Below are 24,700 nucleotides of genomic sequence, written 5' to 3' on the forward strand. Positions count from 1 at the left end.
GCGAGCCGACACGCCGAATCGCGATTCCGACCAAACATGGTCTTGAAAAGTAGGTCACTGGTCAAAGGTCATTAGGGTCAGGGTCATAAAATTTTCAGGGTAGGTGTAAAATTGATTATCGTGAGGGTACCAAAAGTTTCGTCGCGATCGGTCGCTTTTTACGCGAGTTATTCGCGAAAAAACGAGAGGGGTCCGTTTGACCCCCCTCCCCTATCCTGGCGACCGGTTAAGTGACCTCGAGTGACGCCGCTGCCTTGGGATGGGAAGGTGTTTTGTTTATCATGGACGGATCGGGGGGGGGGGATTTTAGGGCCATCGGCATAAGCAGTAAAAGTTCTCTGACGAAAGGGGGTTGCACCATGCACAGCCGACTTTTGGCTGAATTCTTTCCATGCAGCGCCCGAAAGGGCTATGTTAGAAAAAAAAACTATGCCAATAAACGCCTCCAGACACTTTCCCGAAACATTAGCCCTTACGTACTACCGTCACAAATAAAAGATTCTGAGACTCGATTGTGTCGCCCCCCCCCCCCATCGAAATGCTGCGCACATCAGCATTTCGGTGGGAGGGGGGGCGCCCACACAAGAGACAGAGGCGCCACCACTGCCTGGCCACCCCAGTCAAATTGTCTTAAAATAGGCCCTGCCTCTGGTGACCCCAATATTGCTCTAAGGTGAAAAATGACCGAAATACTTTCAAACGTACGCATTGAGAGCTATCGACTGCTTTTTACCGCGTCTTTCTAGCCCTCTTAGTTTTTGAGTTAGAGGTGGGTGGTAACATATGCCCCCCCTCACTAGGGCGAAGTTGGCTGAGACCGCCACTGGGGCGCGGGCTCTAGTTGATTCGCTTCTCGTCAGCACTATCACCGTTAGCGGTTTGAGCGCCACTTCAGCAACCGGAGGGAACGGCCTCGGTCCCGCCCTTTGACAGCACCCTCCCCCTGTCCACCACCCTTTGACAGCGTCTCCCTCCCCTGGTCCACCACACCGCTGTCTGTTGGTCCCTGTCCTGCACCCGCAGACACCGTCCCGTCCTGTCCCGCCCCGTCCCGCCCCGATGATCTATGACCCGGGCCGTGTCCGGCCAGGTTGATTAAGCACACGGCTCGTTACGACATTGAGCGTCTGCCGGTGACCTGCCCTAGTGAATGAAAGAATGGTGCAACTCATTGATAAATGACACGACTGGCACACGACACAGCCGGCCGGCTGCATGATACTCGGGTCCATTGAGACCGGCTCATGCAGGGGTATGTGGGAGTTGGGGGACGGTGGGGATGCACCTGACCATTGCAGTTATCACCGCTCGAGGGGAAGAGGATGTTTAAACCACTCGGATGGGGACTGAATGGCTATTCTTTTTGCTATAAATCGCTTTTACTTTAGGTGGATAAGGGTAGGTTTAAAATACTTTTGTATTGCATAGCGTTTGCTCAGGTCTGTCAGAATTACATTTTATGTTGGCAAAGGGAACGAGCGAATAAACGAATTAAGAAGCACGTGAATGAATGAATGAATGAATGATCATTAGCAGCATGTAAGTACAAATTAAGTCACTCAAGAAACAAATTCAACTGAAGCTGTGATCTGGAAGGCAGTCCACGGCAACGAGGCGGGAGAGTCACCCCATCACCAGCCGGCTCATTGGTGAGTCCGGAGACCCACCCCATCACCAGCCGGGTCACTGGTGAGCCCGGAGACCCACCCTATCACCAGCCAGTCACGGCTGTCGGCCGGCAGAGCCGGCTGCGCTCCATTGCAGATGCCGCCGGCCGCGCCGGGTCGCAGCGGGCCCTCTCGGTCCCCGTCTCTCACTCGCCCTCTGCGCCCGGTCCCAGTGATAAATTCCGTGCCGCGCCGGCTGGCACCTTGCACTGATTTATGAACTCCCAGCACCGATAAAAACCCGCTTCATTAATACACGCGTCCCGGTGTATTTAAATTGTGATAAATCACAGGCTGCGCGCGTTGCCGGCACACGGGGACGGTGGGTGGCCGCGTCGTTTACGCCGCCGGGGCTATTGTGACGCACCGGAGACGAGGTGGCACTGTTGCGCGCGCCGCGGCGCTGCCGGAGTGGCGCGGCGGTGACAAAATATGGCGCCGTTAAATCAGCGCCGGCACTGGAGGTGGCGACAGAGGCGGCAGAAGGAGGGGAGGGGGGGGGCTGACGGGGTCGGCTGATCGGTGGTCAGGCGCGGCAATAGTTCGAAACCCTAGGGCCATGACTATATGACCAGGTAAGACAGCATTTAATAGTTGGTCACTGATTGCCTTATTCACCCAGTGTTTTCACTGAAATGGGTGGCCAAAGCAATGGAAGTCTAAATAAACAATAAACATCCAGGTCAAAATGTGGAAAACATAGCATTACGGGGAAGAATGACACCGTGTAGGTTTCCGCTTTGTTGGAGTTAGTTGTAACGGGCACATGACTCTCCTTCACGGTTTGTGTTTCTAATGAAAGTTGAAAATACAGGTCGAGTTTTTACATATGAATATTTTTGAGTGAGAAAACATCAACATCGCCAAATTCAGCGTCTGTACGAAAAGGAGGAACCAGAGGGAAGCTCCACAACCCCCCGTGTGCCTAATAGGCGATGAATACCCAGCTGGCAGGCAGACTCTGGGGACCGTGATGCAATTATGGAAAATCCGCTTACACGGTGCGGGAGGCTCATCAGGCCGTATTTACAGGGCAGAAAGATAAACGCATTGTCGGGGATCCGGGGGCCAGACCGAGATTATGGGAGTCGCTTACAAACAGTTGTGAAACTGTGTTTACATTCGGAGGCTGTTGGTGTTTTCATTGGATAAACATTTACTTTGTCATAATGCATGCTAGAGATGGTGGTTAGAACTTAGAACTACCAGCAATGTGGGCGTTTTTGACTGATTGAAAGTCGTGAAATTTTGTGCAGTAGGTATTACAAAGGATCATGCGGAAAACATAAAATTTGGTGGCCAAAGGCCAAGACTTTTTGTGCAAACAGAAACAAGGTAACAGTCTTGGTTATCCAATAATTGTATTCCCAATCTCTGCCCGTCGAAACATCCACATTATACAACATTCGAGATTGTTGCCATCCCTTCAGCCACTGGAGATCCGCCGATACCCTTGCAGCCCCTTAGAAAACTCGACACCACCTCAGTCCCATCAGCACTGCCTTCCCGGCGCCTCCCTGAACCCTTCGACACTGGCCTTCCCCGGTGGACTACGGCGCCTCTCGGCCACCCCTTCCCACGGCGCGTGGGAACAGCGCTCCGCGTGACAATCACAATTTTTTCACTGTCCGCAGTTAATACAAGATGGATGGCGGCGGCCGGTTTATATGATTGTTGTGGACTTTGATAATAAGTGTACCGTCGTTTATCACTGCCGGGCTCAGCGGGAGGCCGCCGCCCGGCGCGCAGCCGGCACATGGAAGCTTTGTCGCGCCGCCCAGAGGTCTCGGCAGAGCCGCTCCGAGCGTCCGAGCGGCCGCAAAAACCACAATCGGATCGTGCACTGATTTATCGAATGAACACGTCGAACCGTCTTATCAATGGTGGCTCACCGGGACGCGGGGAGGTCGGAGAGTCAGACGGCGAGCTGGAGACCTCGGTAGGGGTTCCGGATCGGACGACTGAGCAGGATCGAGATGGGTGTCGAGGAGTGATCGAGGGGATCGGATCGAGGTGGAGAGGTCGGGCCGAGGCCGGTTGAGATCGGGAGAACCGGCTGGCGGCGGAGGGGCTGCGGGTCGCTGCAGGTGGGGATCAGCGGCGGGTTTCCGGCTCTGATGAGAGGCAATGCGACGATGGACTGATCAGGGCTGTCAAAGGGATCACTGCGTCGTCCTTCTGCTTAGCTCACGAGTCGAGTGGAACAGATGGCACTGGAGGTACGGCCAGAAAAAAAGATATCGAAAAGTGGAAGCTCAGCCACTCGACATCGATTCCTCTCATCGTCATGAAGCAGTGATCATCGAACTTCAGTCTCTTATTATTAGTTTGGAGCGACAGAAAGCATATCTTTACCCAAGTCATTGGCAGACGTACTCCAGCATCCTCCATCATATTCGTCATCCTTCTCAGAGACGTTTATTTTTTGCGTCATTGTTTGCTTTGAACATGCAATTTGCATTATTCTCTGCTAGATCTACTGCCATTGTCCTGTTTTGTCCCTTCCTCAACCTGGCCCCCGCGCGCGGCCACTGTCCTGCGTGGGTCAGCCCCACCCCAGCGCCCAGCCTAACCCCTGTCCCGTTTTGTCCGTCCCAAGTTCCGTCCTATCCCATGCGGTCACGTGCTCTGCGGTCCCTTTGTGCCGCCGCTCTCGCTCGGACAAAAGGCGCCGCCTTTCCCGACTATGATCGGGCCTGGTTCGCGCCCCTGTATCAGCTCATACGGCCACAGTGGCCGACCAGGGGCCATTTGTAGTTCAGAGTCGGCGCACCTGCCTCTGGAGGCGGGCTCGACAGGGGCGGGATGGGACCCGGCAGAGCGAGACCAGCGACGGAGAGAGGGGACATTGAGGGGATAGCAGAGGGGACAGAGTCAGCTACTTCTCTGTGCTGACTGGAGCTTTGGAGCGACTGGATGGTGATCCTACAGTTTTCTACGCCCCCACATTTCTCAGCTCAGTCGTGCAAGCCTGGCAAAGTTTATCTCCGGCGACTCCGGCCCCAGTATGCAGCGAGATGCGAGAGACGCCGCCTGCTGACATCAATCAATACCAGTTCTGCGCGCTGACGGCGGCGGCCGGAGGGGACGGGCGCCGGGCCCAGTCGAGGGGAGCCGTAGTTAACCCCAGTCACGTGCTGAGGCGGTCTTCGCTGATTGGCGAGGGCCGCTTCTGCTGATTTCGTTTCCGGATCGAGGAGGCTCGTCAGCAAAAATGGCACAGGTTCAGTTTGTCGCGGTCACATGTGAGAGTGAATCGAACAGCCGGGGCTGGACCAGACTAGACCAGTCGAGATAACGTATCAATGCATGTTATAAGTTCAGCCACTGGTGGGTAAACCACGATAACACCTTCTCGCGTTTAATTGAGCCATGACTGAGACGTGACCCGTTCTTTATTGGGAGCGTATCTGATTGGAACTGTTGCAACATTGCCGGCGAAGGTTAACCTCAGCATGAGTTGTGGGCAGCTACATGTGGCATGTGCCATTGAGCAAGACGTCGCCCTGATTTTCAGATGAAAAGTCACCGTACCGTAACTATCGTCCAAATTCCTTCATCTAATCGATCGGAATCCACGGCTGCCGCGGCTCCACCGGTGACAGAGGTGCCATATGTCGCGCCGAACCACCGTATCGGTGAGTTTCTCCAACATACCACACCGCGGCGCCGGCCACGGGTCGCCAGTCATTATTTACAGCGACACTGTGTCGCGCAGCTCTCGTTCCGCGGGCGGTGTTTTCTTCCTTTTCATCGGGCCTCAATGCGGTGCGGCTCACTATCAATAACGGGCGCGCGCGCTCGCCTATTTACGGTCTGGTGGTGTATGGGATTTAATGAACTCCGAATGGCCGCACTCGAGCCATGTGCGCGGGTCGACATCAGACGGCTGGTGGCCGGGGAGGGGTGCAGAGGGGGGGGGGGCGGCACGGGAGCTGGAGGTGCGGTCAGACGTGTGGACAGGACCGGTGTTAGTGGGGGGCAGAGGGCACTGTCCTGTCAGAGCCGGTCCGAAACGGCACATACACGGGGGTGGAGAGGACGGGCTTGCGAAAAACGGAGTAAACGGGTGTGGATGGTACGGGATAAACGGGGATGAAGAACAGGCCGATCAGACACGGAACCAAAGGGGGTCGGGCTCGGGCCGGTCTGAAAGGGGACAATCGGGGGCGGAAAGTACGAGGTGAACGGGGGTAGAAAACACGAGTCGGTCAGAAACGGGACAAAAAGGGTGTAGGGGGACCGGCCGGTCAGAGTCATCGAGCTCAATTTTCGTGGACATTCCTAAAAAGCTAGATTATACTTATCCGTAACATTGCCGGTCCCGTAGCTCAGTCGGTAGAGTGTTGGACTCCGCGTGGTGAGAGCACGCGTTCCCGGTTGTAACAGTCCGGGTTCGAAGCGTGACGGGCGCTTGACGTTTATGGGTCTCCTGACAGGTATGGTTGCGGTTGGTGGCAGCCCGAAGCCAGGCGAAGTCAGTGAGGGGACCGGCCGTGCGCGGCTACGTGCGCACGCCGCACGCTAAACTTTGGACTCCAAATTCTGCCATAGAACCGGAATTGCGCGATCGGAGGGTAGAGCGCAGGGTCAACGCAACAAGCTTTGCTTAGCGGGGACTCTGTCCTAGTGAATCCTTCCATTCAAAAGGTTCAGAATAAATATATGCAAAAAAAAAACCTAACAAGCAGGAATATCTTCATTGTCGAGTGCTCGAGTGTATAGGTATACTCTTGCAATATGTAGAGTTCGGGCTAGAACTGTCGGGACTTCCAGCTTCTCACGCAGACTGGTCGTCTGTGACGCCATCGAAGGCCGACTGGGGGCGTGCCGTGACCGTGACGTGGTCACGTGAGGCGGCTGTGGGACGTAACGTGACTGTGTAACATCTCGTGATGCCGACCACGGCGCTTCACGTGTTGTCACGTCTCCAGTCAACGGTCGTAGCGGTGGCGGCAGACGCAGCAGCAGTCGCTGCAGCTGCCGCCTTTGAAAGCCAGCGTGTCGCCGGAGTGTTCCGACACACCACCGCCGTGCCGCAAACACACAAATACGACCGCAAACACACAAACACGACCGCAAACACACAAACACGCGCCGCGCGCCGTCCGACCGATAAACAGCCGGTGTGACAATGTCGGCGGCGAGCGGCCGGATGTTTCGGAGCACCATTCGAGCTGCCAGTGTGCCGTGACGGATGCTCTGTGAGAGGAGCGACATTGCGCGGCTGTTGTGTGCGGCTGTAACGGCGCGCCGAGACGGCCGCCGCCGCTCTGTTGTTGAACAAGCAGAGTCGGTGGTGAGGGCGGCGGGTGTCGCCTGCCAGTCTGATGGGATCTCGACCACCCGCGGCGGGAGGACGACGGTGTCGCTCGCCCGGTGTCCGACGGTGACTGCTTTGATGTTTCGCCGGGGATCGCGGGAGTCAGTTGGAGGAGGACGGGGACAATGCTTCCGGTGAGGGAAGGTGTTACTTCTTCAGCTGTGGTTGAACTAGTTGGGAGTTGCGAAGTTTCCGTGTTGTCGTACTGCTATTGCATACAACCGATCACTAAGCATCACTAAACAGTCATAGATATCATAAAGAGACTGATACTAACGAAGCGAAAAGCTGTTCATGTGTGCATAATTCACATGACAGTAACCCAAAATCATGTTTCTGGTTGACCATATTTCTTGCATGAATGTGAATGGAAATGAGTATGTAAGTAAAACTTGGTCGGTGAATAGTTGACGTTGGACGGTGGACGGTGGACGGTGGACAGTAGACGGCGAACAGTGGACTGTGGACGGTGGACGGTGGACGGGCCACTCTGACACTGTGGGCAGTGGCCGGTGGGAGGCGGTGGTTGAAGCTGGACGGAGGGCGGAGGGTGCCGGCGGCACGTCTAACGCTGTTGGATGATTAATGGACTGCATTGTGATGGCCGCAGTGATATCAGAAGTCGACACGGCGCGCAGTCAGCTCGGCCTGGCCTAGCCCAGCTCAGCGCTCAGGCCCGGATCAGCTCAGCGCGGCCCGCTGAGGCCCGCTCAGATCAGCGCGGCCCCCACCAGGGCGCCGGAGGGGCGGGGCGGGCGGTGTGACCGATCCACTCAAACCGTGGCCACCGAACACGTCAAAAGCGCACCCACTGAGGGACGCTGGCTGCAACATTCTTTTTTAAGTTACTGGAAGCCATGCTATAGCCCCAGTGACTTTCAAACGTCCCAAGGGACAAACAAGCTGTATTCTATTAGTTTCGTAAGCATAAACACTACTTAAACATCGTTCTGCATGCATGTCAAAAGTCCCTGTGCCTCCGATCTCAAGGCGAGAAAGCCCTGAGCAGGGCGCAAGCTGCCAGTCTCTCTCTCTCTCTCTCTCTCTCTCTCTCTCTCTCTCTCTCCTCTCTCTCTCTCTCTCTCTCTCTCTCTCTCTCTCTCTCTCTCTCTCTCTCTCTCTCTCTCTCTCTCTCTCTCTCTCTCTCTCTCTCCCTCCCTCTCTCTCTCTTCCTCCGTCCCTCTCCCTCCCTCTCTCGGCGTCGCCATGTGTCGGACCGATCTGGGCGCTGCTGCTCTGCGCCGGCCAGTCGCTCGTGCAGCGTGCACGTGCAAATAGCGCTGGGTCACGGCGCAGGCCATCAGTCCGCCGGCCCCTGAGAGATGGAGTGTATTTAGTCGGACGGCCCGACAATGCCTGCCGGCTCTGTCGAAATGCCTCTCCGGAGGTGTCGGAACTGACCGGGGGGACGATGGGAGCGATGGGGTGGGGAGAAGGCGAGAGGGAAGGGTGGGAGTGAGAGTGGGTGGGACTAGGGCTCAGCTATGGGTAAATACGCTCGTGCAAATGAAAATATACGCCCAAGAGAAGAATGCCGAGGGCTCCGAAGTGAGAACTCTGGTCACGACATGTGATCAAATAGCCATAAAGTCGTCACTGTGTGGCTGGGTGAGGAGACACAGTGGTATGCAAGCACGCATAATTTGATAAATCTGCCTTGGGTAAAAAATTTGACGGTAGATATTGTGTGAAACGCTTAGATGTCCTGTATAGTCAGGCATTTATTTATTATGAAATCGGCAAAAGATAAGGCGAGTGGCGAGCGTGATTGATTCATCCTGCAGCTGTTTTCCCCGTGTAACATCTTACAATCTACATTATGTATATTCAGATCGAAATATGACGTGCTTACCACGCCACCTTCAGCACCACCCCCGTTACACATGAGCGCCAACACGGCCCGGCCCCTAAATAACCCTGCTGGCGGCTGTAAATTCCCCTGACATGGGCGCCGATGCTAATCGCCTCACAGTCCATTCGCCGCATGTCGCTGGCGCGCTGACCTGAGCCCTGATCGGCGGCCGGCTAGTACTCTTGCCCGCGCTCACATACGTGCACGTTACCCCGGCAACGGGCTATTGACCAATGAGAAGCGAGAAAAGTGTTACGTCACTGCGATTTTTCATATACCTGTGCCCCCCGGACGTGACGTAGTGTGCTCGCGCGCGTGCAGGGTCTGTGCGATCGAAAAAGAGCGCTAGCAGCGCGCCACTCGACGCCGCAATTGTCAAAAGCGGCGTGTTAGTAAGCTTTATTATGAATGATGTGTGTAAAAGTGAGTTTTTATGTTAATAATTTGGAGGAATTGGTTGGAATAAATTAAGTTATTTTTATTTCTGTTGATTGGAGTTTTTATTCAAAAGATTTCGGTCTATACCATTTATATTTACTGAAAATACCTTCGCTTGAATAAATTGCAGATATTTGGCAACTGAAGTGCTAGGTAAGCCTAAATGATATGTAAAAAGGTAAGAGACACCCTGATTATCATATGAGAAACGAAAATATATGAATTTTCCTTATAAGACTCGCTCAATATGCTACTCCGCGGTTTATGCCCCGAGGGTGTCCGAGGGTTCCCGTTAGTTTGTCGTTGGCGCTCGGCTCGCGCGCGAGCCGACGTCACCGCCTGTGACGTCGGCTCGCGAAATACGTCATACCCTGCACACAAAATAGCCGGCTGCCGAACAGCGCTCTGAATGGGAGCGCGGTGGCAACACGGGCCCACGCGGCGCGCCGGTCTCAGCCGCTGGCCGGCCCGCTCCGTTCTCCAGTGCAGCCCCCGTGTGACAAATGGAGCGATGGACGGCGGGGGGCGGCGGCATGAGAGGTCGGTCGAACACGGGCGGTGGCCGCAGCTTTGTGACACGCTCCTGCGGCATGTCCGACGTACCCGGCGGGAAGGTGGTGGAGCGGCGCGGCGGAGCGGTGAGATATCGGACGGTATGCCGGGCTGAGTGCTCACTCATGATCAGAGAGCGGTCCTGATGTGGCGACTTGTGAGGTGGAGAGAACCGGCTGGAAGGGTTTGGTAAATAAATCGGCTGTAGGTCAGCAAGAGAATTTGCCACCCCCGGCTAGTTAACCACGAAAAAATAGCCAATTCTAACTACGTATAGTTTTATACCGGGTGGCCCAGAAAAAACGTTCCGAACTTTGGAGGCCTATATATCAAGTTTGAATACAAATAACGAGCCAAAATTTTCATCAAGTTTGCGTCATTTCCTTGCGCATTGGTATGCCAAATTATAACACTATACCATCATTTTCAAGCTGGCAATCTTGAGTTGAATTAAGCAAGACGTTTTTGCTTTTTTGCCGATGTCAAACGATAGTGATGATTGGGTTAGACGTCCCATGTTATAAAAAAAAAATAGAGCACGTGAATGAAACCAACACGTATGTTCTTATTTTAAATATTTTTGTCTCACTTATGTGCCAAATATTCCAATACTGAGCCAAATTGGTGCTCATGGATGCCATTCGTTTCAACACCAAATCATGTTTCGAGCAGGAGTGGCACGGTGCATGGACTACTGCTGATTACCCTACTTTCAGTAGATCAAACAGTAAATCGACCGGAGAAGGAAAACAAACTAAAGCAGACTGGTTCCTGTGCCAGAAGACCACAGAATAGGTAGCTTATGAAAAACGACATTGCCAGCAGATGACAAAAAAACTGGTTGAAAAGCTACCTTTTCCAGGAATGTCAGCCAGGAAAGCATTTGAGCCACAAGATGGTTAAAAAACTGGAAACTGCTTCCGATGCCGCTGGCACAGAGCCATCATGGTTGCCTGGGGGAATGTGTCATCCTGAGACCCGAACCATCAATGAGACTAGCTGCAGAAGTCATGGCTCTAGGCCGTGGTGCCGCGGGGTGAAAGTGACCCGTTCACTCACATTTTTTTTGGTAAACATCGGAGCAAAAAAGTAATTTTTACATGGCATGCTTGAAACACAAACCGTTTAAAAAGTAATTTACCGAACACCATGAAAATCACACCATTTACTGAAAATGTGTGCCGCATTGAATATTCGAAGTTTCAATGTTGTATCTTTATCACTTTCTGAGAAATATTGATTTAAAGTTGGGAACGTTTTTTCTGGGCCACCCGGTATATTATGTTGGTTCCTTTATCTTCTTTCAATAAATGAATGGTCAATTTATTATGATTGTATACCTACCTACCATGAAATCCATTGAAAGTCCCCATCCCTCGGCCACGTACGCCTTCTGACAGCCCTGGGACCTCCTAACGCGCGCCCTGCCTCAGATGACCACCGGTGTCCGGTCCCACCTCTGCGGTCACGCGGCCGCCTTTGATTGGCTGACGGCCCGTGTCTCGGCCGCTAATCACCGGTTCGCGGCCGCGCCTGATTGGTCGAGAACAAAGCCGGCTCGTTGGCCGCTGCCGGAAACGGGCGGCGAGGAGCGGCGTACCGCGGCGGAGCCGGGGCGGCGGCACAGGTGGAGGGGAGGGGAGGGAGGTCCGGGGGATGAGAGGGGAGGTATAAGATAAAAGGTAGACGCGTTAAAAGTTGTATAAGAGCACTAAGTAACAAAAGCAATTAAATATATGAGAATGCCATACCTACCAACTTTACAGCCTAAGAGAAAGCCAGCACAGCAGTAGAAATTGAAGCTTCTTGACTTCCTAGGTACCTAAACTTCGTTCAATAGATATTTAACAGGCAGGTACTTATTCGTTATTTTCATATCATCATATGCTTAAAACAGCATTCCAAATGAAATTCCGCGATAAAGAATACACAAAGTGCAAGCTGACACTAATTTTTGTCTGGCACAAGCCGCAGAGCCGCCGGACCGAGTGGTCACAGTCACACCAATCTCCCGAAACAAACAAAAGAGCGCCGACAGCCATCGTACAAGGCGTGTTTCCGCGCCGCTTCTGCCGCAGTGCGCCGTGTCCGCCGCGCCGGTCGATGACGATCCAGTTACAAACAATTAAACCCAATTACAATTAGCGGCGCATTGGCACCGCGGCGGGGCGCCGGGGGCGTCCGCAGACGGGGGGGGGGGGGGGCAGCGGGGACTCGGGAGGGGCTCTGGTTGGTGGAAGGGGTGATCAATCAGAGGACTAACTAGCCGCCGATAGGGGACTAACTAGCCGCCGACGGGGGACTAACTAGCCGCCGACAGGGGACAGTCACAGGATGAGCGGCGAGGAACAGGACAGGATGTCACCAGCGGGGCTGCCTGGCCCCATAGACAGTTCCTTGGCATGTCCTTACATGTCCTTCCACTGTAGGATAGTGCTGACACGTGAGCCCACAGCATAATACGAGTGGCACGTCAAATATGTTATTATTGTTCTCTTTAAATCTCTACATATCTCGAGACACTCAGTTCTGTGCAGCTCAAGTGTAGCTGTGTGCAGATCTTACATTTACTCAGTGGGATACTGTAGTCCGTAATACGCAATTTATTATCCCTCGCACGACCAGGCCATTTCTCATAACACGAACGACCAGGGGGGGGGGGTTGTTACGACCCCCCCCTGGCGTTTCGAAACGGAAGGTCGTAGAGCTTAGCGGAAAAAACCAACGGATTGCTCTCAACGAGATCTCGCGATTGGTGGTATATTTTTTGGTCCTAGGTCAACATTTGACCTACTTATGACCGGTCAAAGGTCAAATTTTCCGAAAAAAATCCAACTTTTTCAACTTTCCGCGGCGATTGCGGCAAAACGGTGGGAGATATCGACTGGAAACCTTCACTATCGTGTTCCTTGATCAATTCTCTATCGTTTGGTATGTATTTCGTTTCCCTAGCTCTAAAAATGGCGCGTTGGGAGCAGTGGCGGCGGAAGGTAATTTTGGATGGGGGTGCAAAGTTTTCTCAAGGGGCCCTCTGGAAGTTTTGGGCCCCCTTCATTTTTTTTTTTTTGAGTGATTATTATTGATTTATGAAAAACGAAGATTTCAGAAAACTACCCCCTTACACACAGATTCTGTAAAAGGTTTGAAATTGCAGTGTACCTACCTATCTCAAATAATGAAAGCATAAAGAATCAAATGCAGCTAGTGTTTTATCGGCTAATCTTTTAGTCTAGCCACCACCCGCAGCGTCTCAAACCACTTTTCTAGATCCGCAGTGGCAGTGGACCATTGAGGGCCCTACGAGACCGTTCCAAGAAGACCGTGTTTAGAAGCCCCTTGGAAACCGACCACATAGAGACTCCTCCAGAGACCTACATGACTCCCCAGACTGAATGAGCCCTCCGATCAGGGTCGGTCCCTTGAAAGTTGCTGAAAGGTTTCAGAAGGCAGTATAGGCTCGAAAGTCTTTTGAGGGCTCTCAGAAACCGGCATCTGACCCCAAAAAGCCTGTATGGAAGCCCTCCAAAGCCGGGATGGAGGCCACAGGCCCTTGTGGACGAGTGCCGATGCTGTCAAATAAATAAATAAATAAATAAATAAATAAATAAATAAATAAATAAATAAATAAATAAATAAATAAATACAGGAGCCGATGTTTAGCCTAAAGAGCCGGTATGGAGTACTGAATAGAGGAAAGAGGTCTCAGTGGGGCCTTCAGGGGCAAGCGTTTGAGCCCCAAAGGTATGTGTGGGGTCTTAGAGGCAGGTAGACCCCTGGGATATGCACGGGGTCCCAGGAGCTCGCGTGTGAGCCCAAATATTCGGCTGGCGGTTACTAGAACCAGCATGGGGATTCTTAGAAGCCGCTTAGACCCACATTTCATGGTTCATGAGTCCCAAGAGTCGATGTAGGGGCCATAAAAGCCAGTGTAGGGCCTATGGCCCCATAAGTTCCGACATTTGAGACTCTCAGAGGCCGGCGACGGGGCACCAAGAGCAGATAACGTGTGCCTCAACAAGTCGACATGGGGCCTGAGAATCAGTGCATGGAACTCCAGGAGCCTGCGTGAGCTCTCGAAATCTTCGTATTTCGTAAGGTCCACAAAGGTCGTTGGGTCCTCTGAATCTGAACTCTGCGGGGCCCTCAAAGGCCAGCATGTGTCTTAGCAGACCCTCAGAGGTCAGCATAGTTAAGTTGAGAACCTCCGAGGCCGTCGTAGGGTTCTTCAGAGGCCAGCGTTGGCCCTTGAAGCCTTCGTTAGGCCCTAGAAGCCGTCAAGAGGGCCCTCAGAGGTCAGCATGGCCCCTGGAGCCTGCCTGCGTCGAGGCCCTCAGAGGCCGTCGTGGGGCCCTCAGACGCCAGCGTGGGCCTTTGGAGCTTGCGTTGGGTCTTAGAGACCATCGTGAGGGTCCAGAGAGGTCGTCGTCAGGGCCCTCAGCCCCTCAGGGACCGTCCTGGAGTCCTCAGAAGTTGTTGGGAGGGCCCTTAGAAGCCTTTGAGAGGATCATCAGAGGTCGTCATGAGGGTCCTTGGCCATAGTGAGGGTCCTCATGGGCCCTTAGATATCTTTGTAGGGCTCTCAGAGGCCTTGGTAAGACCGCTAGAGGCCATCGTTAGAGCCCTCAGATGCCAGCATAGCCCCTGCAGCCTGGTTGTGTTGGGGCCCTCAGAGGCCATCGCTGGGCTGTCTGAAGCCAAATGGGCCCTCAGACTTGAGTTGAGTCTAGGGCCGTCACGAGGGCCTTCAGAGACCGTCGTAGAGGCCCTCAGAGGCCAGCGGGCCCCTTGAGTCCTGTGGGACCCTCAGCGGTCATCATGAGGGCCCTTGGTGGTCGTTATAGGGCCCCAGGGGACAGAGGTCGTGAGAGCCCTCAGAGATCATCGTAAGGGCCCTCAGAGGCCGTCATAGGGACCCTCAGAGGCCAGCGTGGTTCCTGGAGTCTCCTTGGGGCCCTGGAGTCTCTGTGGCACCCTCAGCGGTCGTCATGTGGGCCCTTAGTGGCCGTTGTAGGGCCCCAGGGGACAGAGGTCGTCGTGGGAGCCCTCAGAGATAGTCATAAAAGGGCCCTCTGAGGCCGTCGTGGGGGCCCTCAGATGCCGCATGGAGCACCAAACGCGGCTCGGGACACTTCTGGCCGGTGTGGGGGCCCCAAAGACTAGCATGGGGCGCTCCTGACCATAATTGGACATCCCGGATGATTCCACATCAGTGTTCGTTTCCCGATTACTGGTTTTCAGGAGAAAATGTATTGGATGGTGTGACGGGCCCCTTGTACGGATTTTGGGGGTGCAAAAAGATATGTTTGCACCCCCATGTTTTTCGATGGGGGTGCAGCTGCACCCCCTGCACCCCCTATTCCGCCGCCACTGGTTGGGAGCGCCGGAAGTCGGCAAGGTCACAGTCGGCGGCAGAAATTCGAAAAATCAAAATTTAAATTTTTGAAATCTGATTGTATTTTTGGATTTGGGAGGTCCATTTGCTCCCTATAGAAGCTAATACTGCTGCATATTCCCATTGAGGTGACAAGAATTAGCAAAATAGTGGTTCGGGCGCTTTTCAAAAATAGTACCGGACGCTGTTCCTCTTGTGACGTCATAGCGGTCTGACCTGACCCGGTCAATTTTCTTGCACCACACGATAGCCAATGCTTGCCCCAACATGCATGGGAAGTTTCATCATGATCCATCAAACAATGTGGGTATCACCGGCAGAAAACCTAGGGATTCGGCGCACACGTTTGGTAACTGTCGGCCGGAGGCTGTACCTCTTATGACGTCATAACTCCGTGACCTGACATGACCCGATCAATTTTTTTTCGGCAAAAGATGCGCAAAGGTTGCCCCAGAGGGTATTGAAAATTTCATCCCGCTACAACAAGCCGTTTAGCGTGCACTTCGAAAAAACCTCAGGGGGGTTGATACACCCCCCCCCCCCCCCCCTAGGCGTTCTAGGGTTAAAGTTCACGGTGCCATCGGAGCATACGACCTTCTAAATTCACTGGAGTACACATCAAACGACTGGCGGAGTGCACAATGTCACTGTAAATCTGGTTGACGTGAAAACTGACCGCAGAAAGGAACTGCACATAACTTGAGGCCCACACATTTGCGAGCGTCTGGTTATAAACGCCATCTCAACAGTTGTAAATGAGGCATGAAAAAAGAGAGAGGAATGCAACGCGCGTTGATATTGTTGAGATCAGTGGCGCAGCCAGGATTTCGTTTCGGGGGGGTCATCGCTTCCAAAGCGGGCCCCCTAGTGTGCGGGCCCCCACCCATTTTTCAGAATCTCTCCATATTTCATACGCATTCTGCTGGGCGGGCCCCCTTTACCTGCACGATAACCCTGAGCGAGTTTGAATCAGAAAATTTGCATAGAACAGTAGCTCGGTAATCACCCGGTCTTCACTTTTTACGCAAATTGACCACGACAGAAATATGTTACTATGACGTATGACTTCGTATCTTTCGAGTCCGATATGAGCCCCAATTCCGCAATATGCATAGCATATTATATGCAATCGGAACTGTTGCCTGCTTCTGTCGCACAAGATTTAAAAGTAGTCCCATGTGCCTGTCCTAAGTCATCTACTGGCTGCTGTAGTAGATTGTGCTTTTATTCTTCTTCATTACGTGAATTCGCTCGTAAGAAGTTTTAACCCTCGCCGGCACAGGGGGGAGGGGTTGATGCAACCCCCTAAGGTTTTTTTCGCGAAGAACTCGCGTAAAAAAGCGGCTGATCGCGACGTAACTTCCATAGTGCGCTGAAATTCGCGCAACTTACAATATGTATAGAACAAGGATGGGTAACGTGCCTGTGAAGAGTCACAGCTCGATCGGGCCGGTGGTGAGCACATGGCGCGTGCTCAAAAAGTGCAAATTCGCGTCATAGACTTTACATGCATAAATCGGCTTGCAAAAATGGGCGACAATGGCTCAACTTGCCCGACACGGGTCCGGTCCTCGTGCAGTATCTCGGTAACCGTGGGTCCGATCGGCACGAGGAACACAGTATCGTGCATGAGAATCGAACGGGCTATCGAATGGTGTGTGGTGCAGGGATGGCACGCGCCACGTGCACCCGTGAGGGCACTTATGCTTGAAAAATTGACGTTTTGGACGGATTTTGGACTTAATGCTATTTTTGGGTGACTGTCAGACGGAGCGGGTTCAAACAACGCTTGTTGGCAAGAGAAATGTACCTACCGCCTCTCATGGGAAAATTGTGAAAAGCTAATTGATCAAAAACAAGGTGGAACAAATTGCTGGAGAAAATAGCATTTGCTTATGACTTACTTAATTACAGGGGTTTTGCTACATAACCTGGTATGTTTGACAATTGAAATGGGCATAGCTTGGAAGAACATTCAATTGTGACCAAGGTCCAATCATCGCTTTTGCATGACGAGCAACAATATTCTTAAGAATATAAATGTTTCAAACCTCTACATAGTAATTCATCGATGGCTTTCACTCTTCAATAACCTACGCCAACCTATGTCATGAAATACACTTGGCATGTTCTATAGTAGAACGCATGGTTATTATCAGACACGAGCACCTCGATGCGATGGATATTTTTTCCCAAAACCAAAATGCTTAGCCGTCAAAAGGCAATCGACCGTAATGGATACATAACCCACAGACACAAGACCAACCAAACGCCCACCGATCGAAAATACCCCTTATTCGCGTTGCGAAGCAAGCGGGTCACCCTAGCGGGCCCCATTCACCCGGGGGCTCGGGCCCTATCCACATGGGGGACCAAGCCCTATCCATACGGGGGCCCGGGCCACGTTCACCTGGGCTCCGGGCCTCGTCCACCCGGGGCTCCGGGGCCCGCCCACCAGGGGGCCCGGGCCCCATCCAGCCGGGGGCCCGGGCCCCGTCCACCCGGGGCCCGGGGTCCGTACTCCCGGGGGCCCGGACCCATCCATCGGGGGGCCCTGGCCCCATCTACCCGGGGGGCCGTGCCCCATCCACCTAAGGGGCCCGGGCCCGTTCTCCCGGGGCCCGGGCCCCATCCACCCGGGGGCCTGTGCCCTATCCACCCAGGGGCCCGTGCCCTATCCACCCAGGGGGCCCGGGCCCGTTCTCCCGGGGCCCGGGCCCCATCCAACCGGGGGTCCGGCCCCGTCCACCCGGGGCTCAGGGCCGTTCTCCCAGGGGCCCGGGCCCCATCCAGCCGGGGGCCCGGGCCCCCTCCACCCAGGGGGCCCGGGCCCGTTCTCCCGGAGCCTCGGGCCCCATCCACCCGAGGGGCCTGGACCCGTTCTCGCGGGACCCGGGGGTCCGGGCCCCGTCCACCCGGGGCCCGTTCTCCCGGTGGCTCGGATCCATCCACCGGGGCCCCATCCGCCGGGGGGCCCGGGCCCTATCCACCCGGGGGCCCGGACCCATCTACAGGGGGCCCGGGTCCCATCCATCGGGGGGCCCTGGCCCCATCTACCCGGGGGCCGTGCCCCATCCACCTAAGGGGCCCGGGCCCGTTCTCCCGGGGCCCGGGCCCCATCCACCCGGGGGCCTGTGCCCTATCCACCCAGGGGCCCGTGCCCTATCCACCCAGGGGGCCCGGGCCCGTTCTCCCGGGGCCCGGGCCCCATCCAACCGGGGGTCCGGCCCCGTCCACCCGGGGCTCAGGGCCGTTCTCCCGGGGGCCCGGGCCCCATCCAGCCGGGGGCCCGGGCCCCCTCCACCCAGGGGGCCCGGGCCCGTTCTCCCGGAGCCTCGGGCCCCATCCACCCGAGGGGCCTGGACCCGTTCTCGCGGGACCCGGGGGTCCGGGCCCCGTCCACCCGGGGCCCGTTCTCCCGGTGGCTCGGATCCATCCACCGGGGCCCCATCCGCCGGGGGGCCCGGGCCCTATCCACCCGGGGGCCCGGACCCATCTACAGGGGGCCCGGGTCCCATCCACCCAGGGGGCCGGGCTCGTTCTCCTGGGGGCCCGGGCCCTGTCCACCTGGGGCCCCAGGCCGACCCCTCACCCGAGGTGTCGCAGTGGGCATTTCTCGAAGCGGGCTCGTCCGATTAGATTAGGACCTCTCTCTCTCCTCTCTCTCTCTCTCTCTCTCTCTCTCTCTCTCTCTCTCTCTCTCTCTCTCTCTCTCACTCTCTCTCTCTCGAGCGGGCCCCTGACAGAAATTTCGGGGGGGTCAGCTGACCCTCTGACCCCCCCCCCCCCCTGGCTGCGCCACTGGTTGAGATGGCTTCGTGCAGAGAGAATAGCTTGAAATGCTTTATAATTGCTAAAAATCATGCTAAAAATAAGTAAGCACTATGACAAGTTGCCGCGCTAAAACGTTAAATAAGCTGCGCTTCAATACGCTGTAAGTCGACCGAGCCACACTAGCCCGGCATTAACATAGAGAAGGCGAATTCGGGTAAAACGTCATGTTTCGCAGCGAAGTCACACGGTCCCGGCGGCTCAGTCCAAAGAGGGCTGCCTTTTGTCACGGTTCGCGGCCGGCGCGGGCGGGGCCGTGTGGCGGTGATGCTATCTCAAAGGTGTCCGCTGATGAGTGGAGGCCGCCGCGTCGGCCGGGTAGCCCCCGCCGCGCCACTGATGGGTCGCCGACACCGACGGACGGCGCGGGGGGAGGAGGGGAGGGGAGGCGGAGCTGGTGGAAACAAGATGGGGTGTGGTCGCACGCACGGCTATGGATAGGAGTGTGTTTGAAAGAAGGGCGAATGTGTATGAAGTAAAAATGAATGAATTAAAGTGGGGAAAGTGGGGCAAACCTTTCACCCGGGGCTTAGCGGCCACCCGGGGCAAAGCGGACACCCGTTTGAGCCCACCACAACTGGCTTCAGCTCCAATTTATGGTTGATTGCCAATTACACTTTTCTTCAGCTTGAGACTGTTCTCCAAGGTACGGGAAAGTCACGTATTTGCAGAGCTTGGGCACATCAAAAGATGCTGGTACCCGATCGTATTGTTTGTTGAGGAATTTCCTCACTTCGAAATTGATTAGAGGAGCAGGAAAACCATTATTATCACCATTATTATCACTTTTCTTCACGGTTGTTCAAATGAGCCAGACCGGGGTTTCCGACCGTCCCTAGTTTTCCTTGACAGACAGAATGACATGTTTTCCCAAGTCATTCTTATCATCCCAATATTCTTACGCTTTTCAACTTTTTTTTTGTCTGGGAGTTTATTCAAGTGTTCTTATTCCTGCATTGAATGGTTATAGTACTTTTGCCCCACTAAAATAACAGAACTGGATTTTTTTTTGTCTCGGATGGTAAAAGTGGGGCAAAGCGGAATGGGAAGAGTGGACAACTTCTTATTCCAGAAGTTGCTTCAGCTTGGACAACAAGCGTTATTGATATGAAATGAAAAGTTATTCAATAAAAGTTATTTAGTCAGGTTCGCCTTTCTAACCAAAAAGGAACGTTAAAACCTTTACCCATTTTGGACGCCCAGAAAGAGGAGCTGTCCTAACTGCGCCAGTACCTATGTAGACAGAATACCAATACCTACCTACACATTAGCTTTTTTTGAAATTTTGAATCATATTTTGAAGAAAACACATTTGTCATGTCAAAAGTGCGCTTAACAATTCTACCTCACCTGCTCAAAAGCTTGCCGTAGGGCAATAAGAAAGGGCGAGGATAAATCATTTTTCGTATGCAATTCTTTTTCAGGTTACTTTGTTTTACTAGACACGCGCATTAACAACAAACCATAACAAGTTACCTGACCACTGACCAGTGACGACTGACGTTTTGTCGTCAGTGAGGGCGAAGACATGTGATTGGTGCATTTAGAAAAGAAAATTGTAAATTATAAGCTGCGTATAATACCACTTTTTTGAAATTTTTGTCCGGATAAAAGGCTGTAACGATTGAAATGAAACTGAAAGGAGATGTTTCGCAACAGCATGCTTGAAGAAAAGCTGCCTGGATGCTTTAACTGGTAGTTAATGTATACCTAAGCATATTCAAAATACAAGGAGCCTATGGGGTTCAATTATACCTATACAGTCATTCACTAATTAGAGCCTAAATTAAGGACTTGCTTCTGGACTGCACCATCAATTATCAAGGTAGGAATAACAAGAAAACGCGGTGTGTTCGGTACCATGTTTGAAACACACGTGTATGCATGGTTGGAACTACTTTTAATTCGAAAATGGACGATTGTCGCTCGAAAACATCCAACATTGAGCAGTTGCTCAATAAAACGGCATGCTCGATCAGTACCGCGCACCCAGCCGCCTGATCTCACCTGGATGACGTAAGTGACGGTGACGTCACTGCTTCCCATGACGTCGGCACGGCGCGCTGATGTCGGCTCCGTCGAGCCCGATGACCGCCGCCTTCCACCGCCGCCGACGCCGACGGGTGCGGCGCCAGGCTCCGCCCACCGCCCGCTGATTGGCCGTGCTCGGGCCGACGTCACGGTTGAGCTGTCTGAGCAGACCGGTGTCCCCGCCATACCTACCTCTGTGCGGACCAGAACGAAAGGACGTGTCGGATGAACGGGCGGCGGGACGGCGAACTTGGCTCAGCATATTCAGCAAGCCTCCCGGAGGAAGGGGGAGTAATGACAAAATAGGGGAAATATCTTTTTAACCCTCGCCGGCACAGGGGGGGGGGGTTGATGCAACCCCCCCTAAGGTTTTTCGCGAATAACTCGCGTAAAAAGCGGCCGATCGCGACGAAACTTTCAGTACCCTCGCATTGATCAATTTTACACCTACCCTGAAAATTTCATGACCCTGACCCCAATGACCTTTGACCTGTGACCTCTTTTCTGTGACCATGTTTGGCCGAAATCGCGGTTCGGCGCATGTCGGCTCGCATTAGCCGCGCGTTTGCAAGCTTTTCGTGGTTTCAAACGTTCAAACATGTGATTTGATGTTGCTCCCATGCATTAGGGTGGGTGTCAAGGTCACCTGAAGGTCAGGTCAGTTCACTGACCTTTGGTGACCTCGGGTGACCTCGGTTCACTTTTTCGAGTTTTACTTGTTTCTCGGCTAGTTTTTGGAGCTGAATTCGAATTTAGCAACCATTTGAACATTTACGAAGTGGTTTTGATGCCTTCGTAACATGTTACGAAGCTGTCCGAGGCGGTTGACACGTATTACGAATACCCGTCACAACCCTTACTGGTTGACCTGACCTGACCTGACCCGACCTGGTCTAAATGCTTAAAGACATCATCTCTGATCAAAACTAACACGATATTCGTGATCAGCACCCCGGAAAACCACATAGCAGCCACACTTTACGATTTTCTAACAGGTCCCGATTTTCCCGGTTTTCGGGTCATTGACCTGACCTGGAAGGTCACCCGATGACCTAGGACCTTAAAATTGGGTATCATCGGCTTCCTCTCGTGACGGGCAACACGCTCGTTTTTTCCGCGAAGCTCTAGCTCGATCAGGGGCCAAACGCGAGGGGGGATCGTACCTTAAATTGCAATTTTATTAATTAATTCACGCTTGTATTTCAATTTATGTGCGCTAATGTGCCTACCTATCTCCTTGAGCCTCAGGAAATCCAACTTTCGCTTGGGATGAGGGTGGTAGAAAAGTGGTAGTGAGATGAGGGATCGAGCTGAGCTTAGAAGAGTTTGGAGAAGCAGCAGCGCTTTTTTCAACGAGAGGAGGTTAGAGGAACTTAGACAAGGTTGGAGCAGCCACGTGAACAGACCATACAGCTTTGACGTTCAATTTATCGTGAGCATAAAGAAACAGATGCTTCTTAGCGAGTACAGGACTGTAGTGTAATTTCTCATCTCAATGTCACGACAATTCGGGCCAAGAGCACATCATTTATACACCTTCGGTATTCATCCAAAGTAGTTGGGGTGGGACAGCTAGTGAACACTTATCAGCAGAGATGAATCAGTGACGAGACGATGAACATAGCGGATGAACGTCATGTCGTGTTGTTCACACCGTTCCGCTATTGAAGCCGTCCAATTCAACTGGTATTGACGGGGTTAGTGTCAGCATGTTCCAAAAGTTCTACTGGGGCATGGGTCACGTCCTCCTGGATATCCTGAACTCCAGCCTCACCACCAACAGCGTGCCCAGCCCGTGGAAACACGCAATGGTAACACCGATTCCCAAAGGACAGGGACCATCTGAGCCAGCAAACACCCGGCCGATTTCCATCCTACCGGCAGTGGCAAAAGTTGTCGAACGAGTCGTACAGCGCCAGCTGGTTCAGTACATGGAGGTGAACCGGCTGTTGTCTGCCACCCAGCACGGCTACCGTCGCGGACACAGCACCGAAACGGCACTCGGTGTTATATCAGACCGTGTGCTGGAAGCGATGGATGCTGGAGAGGTATCGATACTGGTGCTATTAGACCTGTCAAAATGCTTTGATGTGGTGCCGCACCGCAGGCTGTTGGACAAACTCGCGCTGTACGGGGTGGAAACGGAGTGGTTTGCGGACTACCTCAGCGGCCACACGCAGCAAGTGCAGATGCCCAGCGGCGACGGTGGATACGTACGATCCGGTGTGAAGCCGAACACGATCGGCGTGTACCAGGGCGGATCACTTAGCTGCACATTGTATACGGTGTTTGCAAATGAAATGTATCTGTATCTACCTGCCAATGTCACGATGGTCCAGTTCGCTGACGACACCCAGCTCCTTGTAAGCGGCAAAAAGCGCGACTTGCCACAGGTGATAGAACGAATGGAACAGGCTCTTGAGTGTTTGTACCAATGGTTCTGTACCAACTCAATGAAGCTTAATGCAGCTAAGACGCAAGTTGTCGTGCTTGGAACTCCTGCTATGCTCCGAGGACTGCCGTCTGTCACACTAAATGCGATGGGTACTGTGATTCCAGATTCTAGAGTCGTCAAAAACTTAGGAGTGATTATGGACAACCATTTGAAGTTCAATGATCATGTCGATCATATCACTGCTAAATGTACCGGCGTCCTTATCGGTCTGATGCATGCCAAACATGTTATACCAAAGGTATCTCTGTCAGTGATAGTAGAAGCGCTTGTGAACTCACTCATCAGGTACTGCATATCAGTGTACGGCACGTGTGGAGTCACTCAGCTTCATCGCGTGCAGAGACTTTTAAACTTTGGTGCTCGTGTCATTAGCGGTCGTCGTAAATACCACCATATTAGCGATGTACTCCGCGACCTGCAGTGGCTGAATGCACCTAGCCTTGTTAAGTACCACCGGATCTGTGTGGTGCACACGCTCGCTACGACGGGCAAGCCCGAAGTTCTCGCAGAAACTATCGGTCGCACCGTGCACCACTCGTACCAGACACGTGCTGCGGGCAACCACATGTTGCCGAGAATTCGCACTGAAGCTGGTCGACAGCGGCTCTGCTACGACACTGTGCGCGAGTATGACCGCTTACCGTTCGATGTCACCGCTCGCAACTTTCGACACCAGCTCAAAAAGCACATTTTTATGGAGCAGTCTGCGATGTCTAGTTAGTTTCAGTTGAGCACTGTGTCTTGAACCTTGTGTATTTACATATTTGACGTATTGCAATGAAAAGCCATGTTCCATGGATTTGCTGTGAATAAAGTATCTGTATCTGTATCTGTATCTATAGTAGGTAGAGGAGATGAACTCAATTAATTGCATTGTGCCAGTTTATCTGAAATGTACAGTCTCTCTTCAAAGTATATACGCACCCGGTAAACCGACTGCCACAGATCCAGTTCGGCCCACGGTCTCCCCTTCCTCACCAACATCCTTATCCATCCCTCACGTCAAGCGGTTCGGTGACTCTAAAACATAGCAGCCCTTTCTCGGACGGACTTGCTGGTACCGCCGCACCGTTGCTCGGTACTATAAAAGAGAGACTGTACGTACCCTCGATTGAGGTTGCAATGAGAGGACAACATATAAAATGGACTCTGTTTGGAC

General features: G+C 53.3%; 1 protein-coding gene across 1 annotated transcript in view; it reads right to left on the reverse strand.

The window, feature by feature from the left end:
- Positions 1-21,127, reverse strand: part of LOC122379159 (LIM/homeobox protein Awh-like) — a 53,232-nt gene extending 32,105 nt beyond the window's left edge. Inside the window, exon 1 of the mRNA XM_043361115.1 lies at positions 21,063-21,127. Within this exon, the coding sequence (XP_043217050.1) occupies positions 21,063-21,101 (39 nt within the window). The 5' untranslated portion in view covers positions 21,102-21,127. The remainder of the gene's footprint in view (positions 1-21,062) is intronic.
- Between the last annotated feature and the right edge of the window lie 3,573 nt (positions 21,128-24,700).

This window comes from Amphibalanus amphitrite, unplaced genomic scaffold, assembly GCF_019059575.1.
Source record: "Amphibalanus amphitrite isolate SeventyFive unplaced genomic scaffold, NRLGWU_Aamphi_draft 000072F_arrow, whole genome shotgun sequence".
NCBI lineage: Eukaryota > Metazoa > Arthropoda > Thecostraca > Balanomorpha > Balanidae > Amphibalanus > Amphibalanus amphitrite.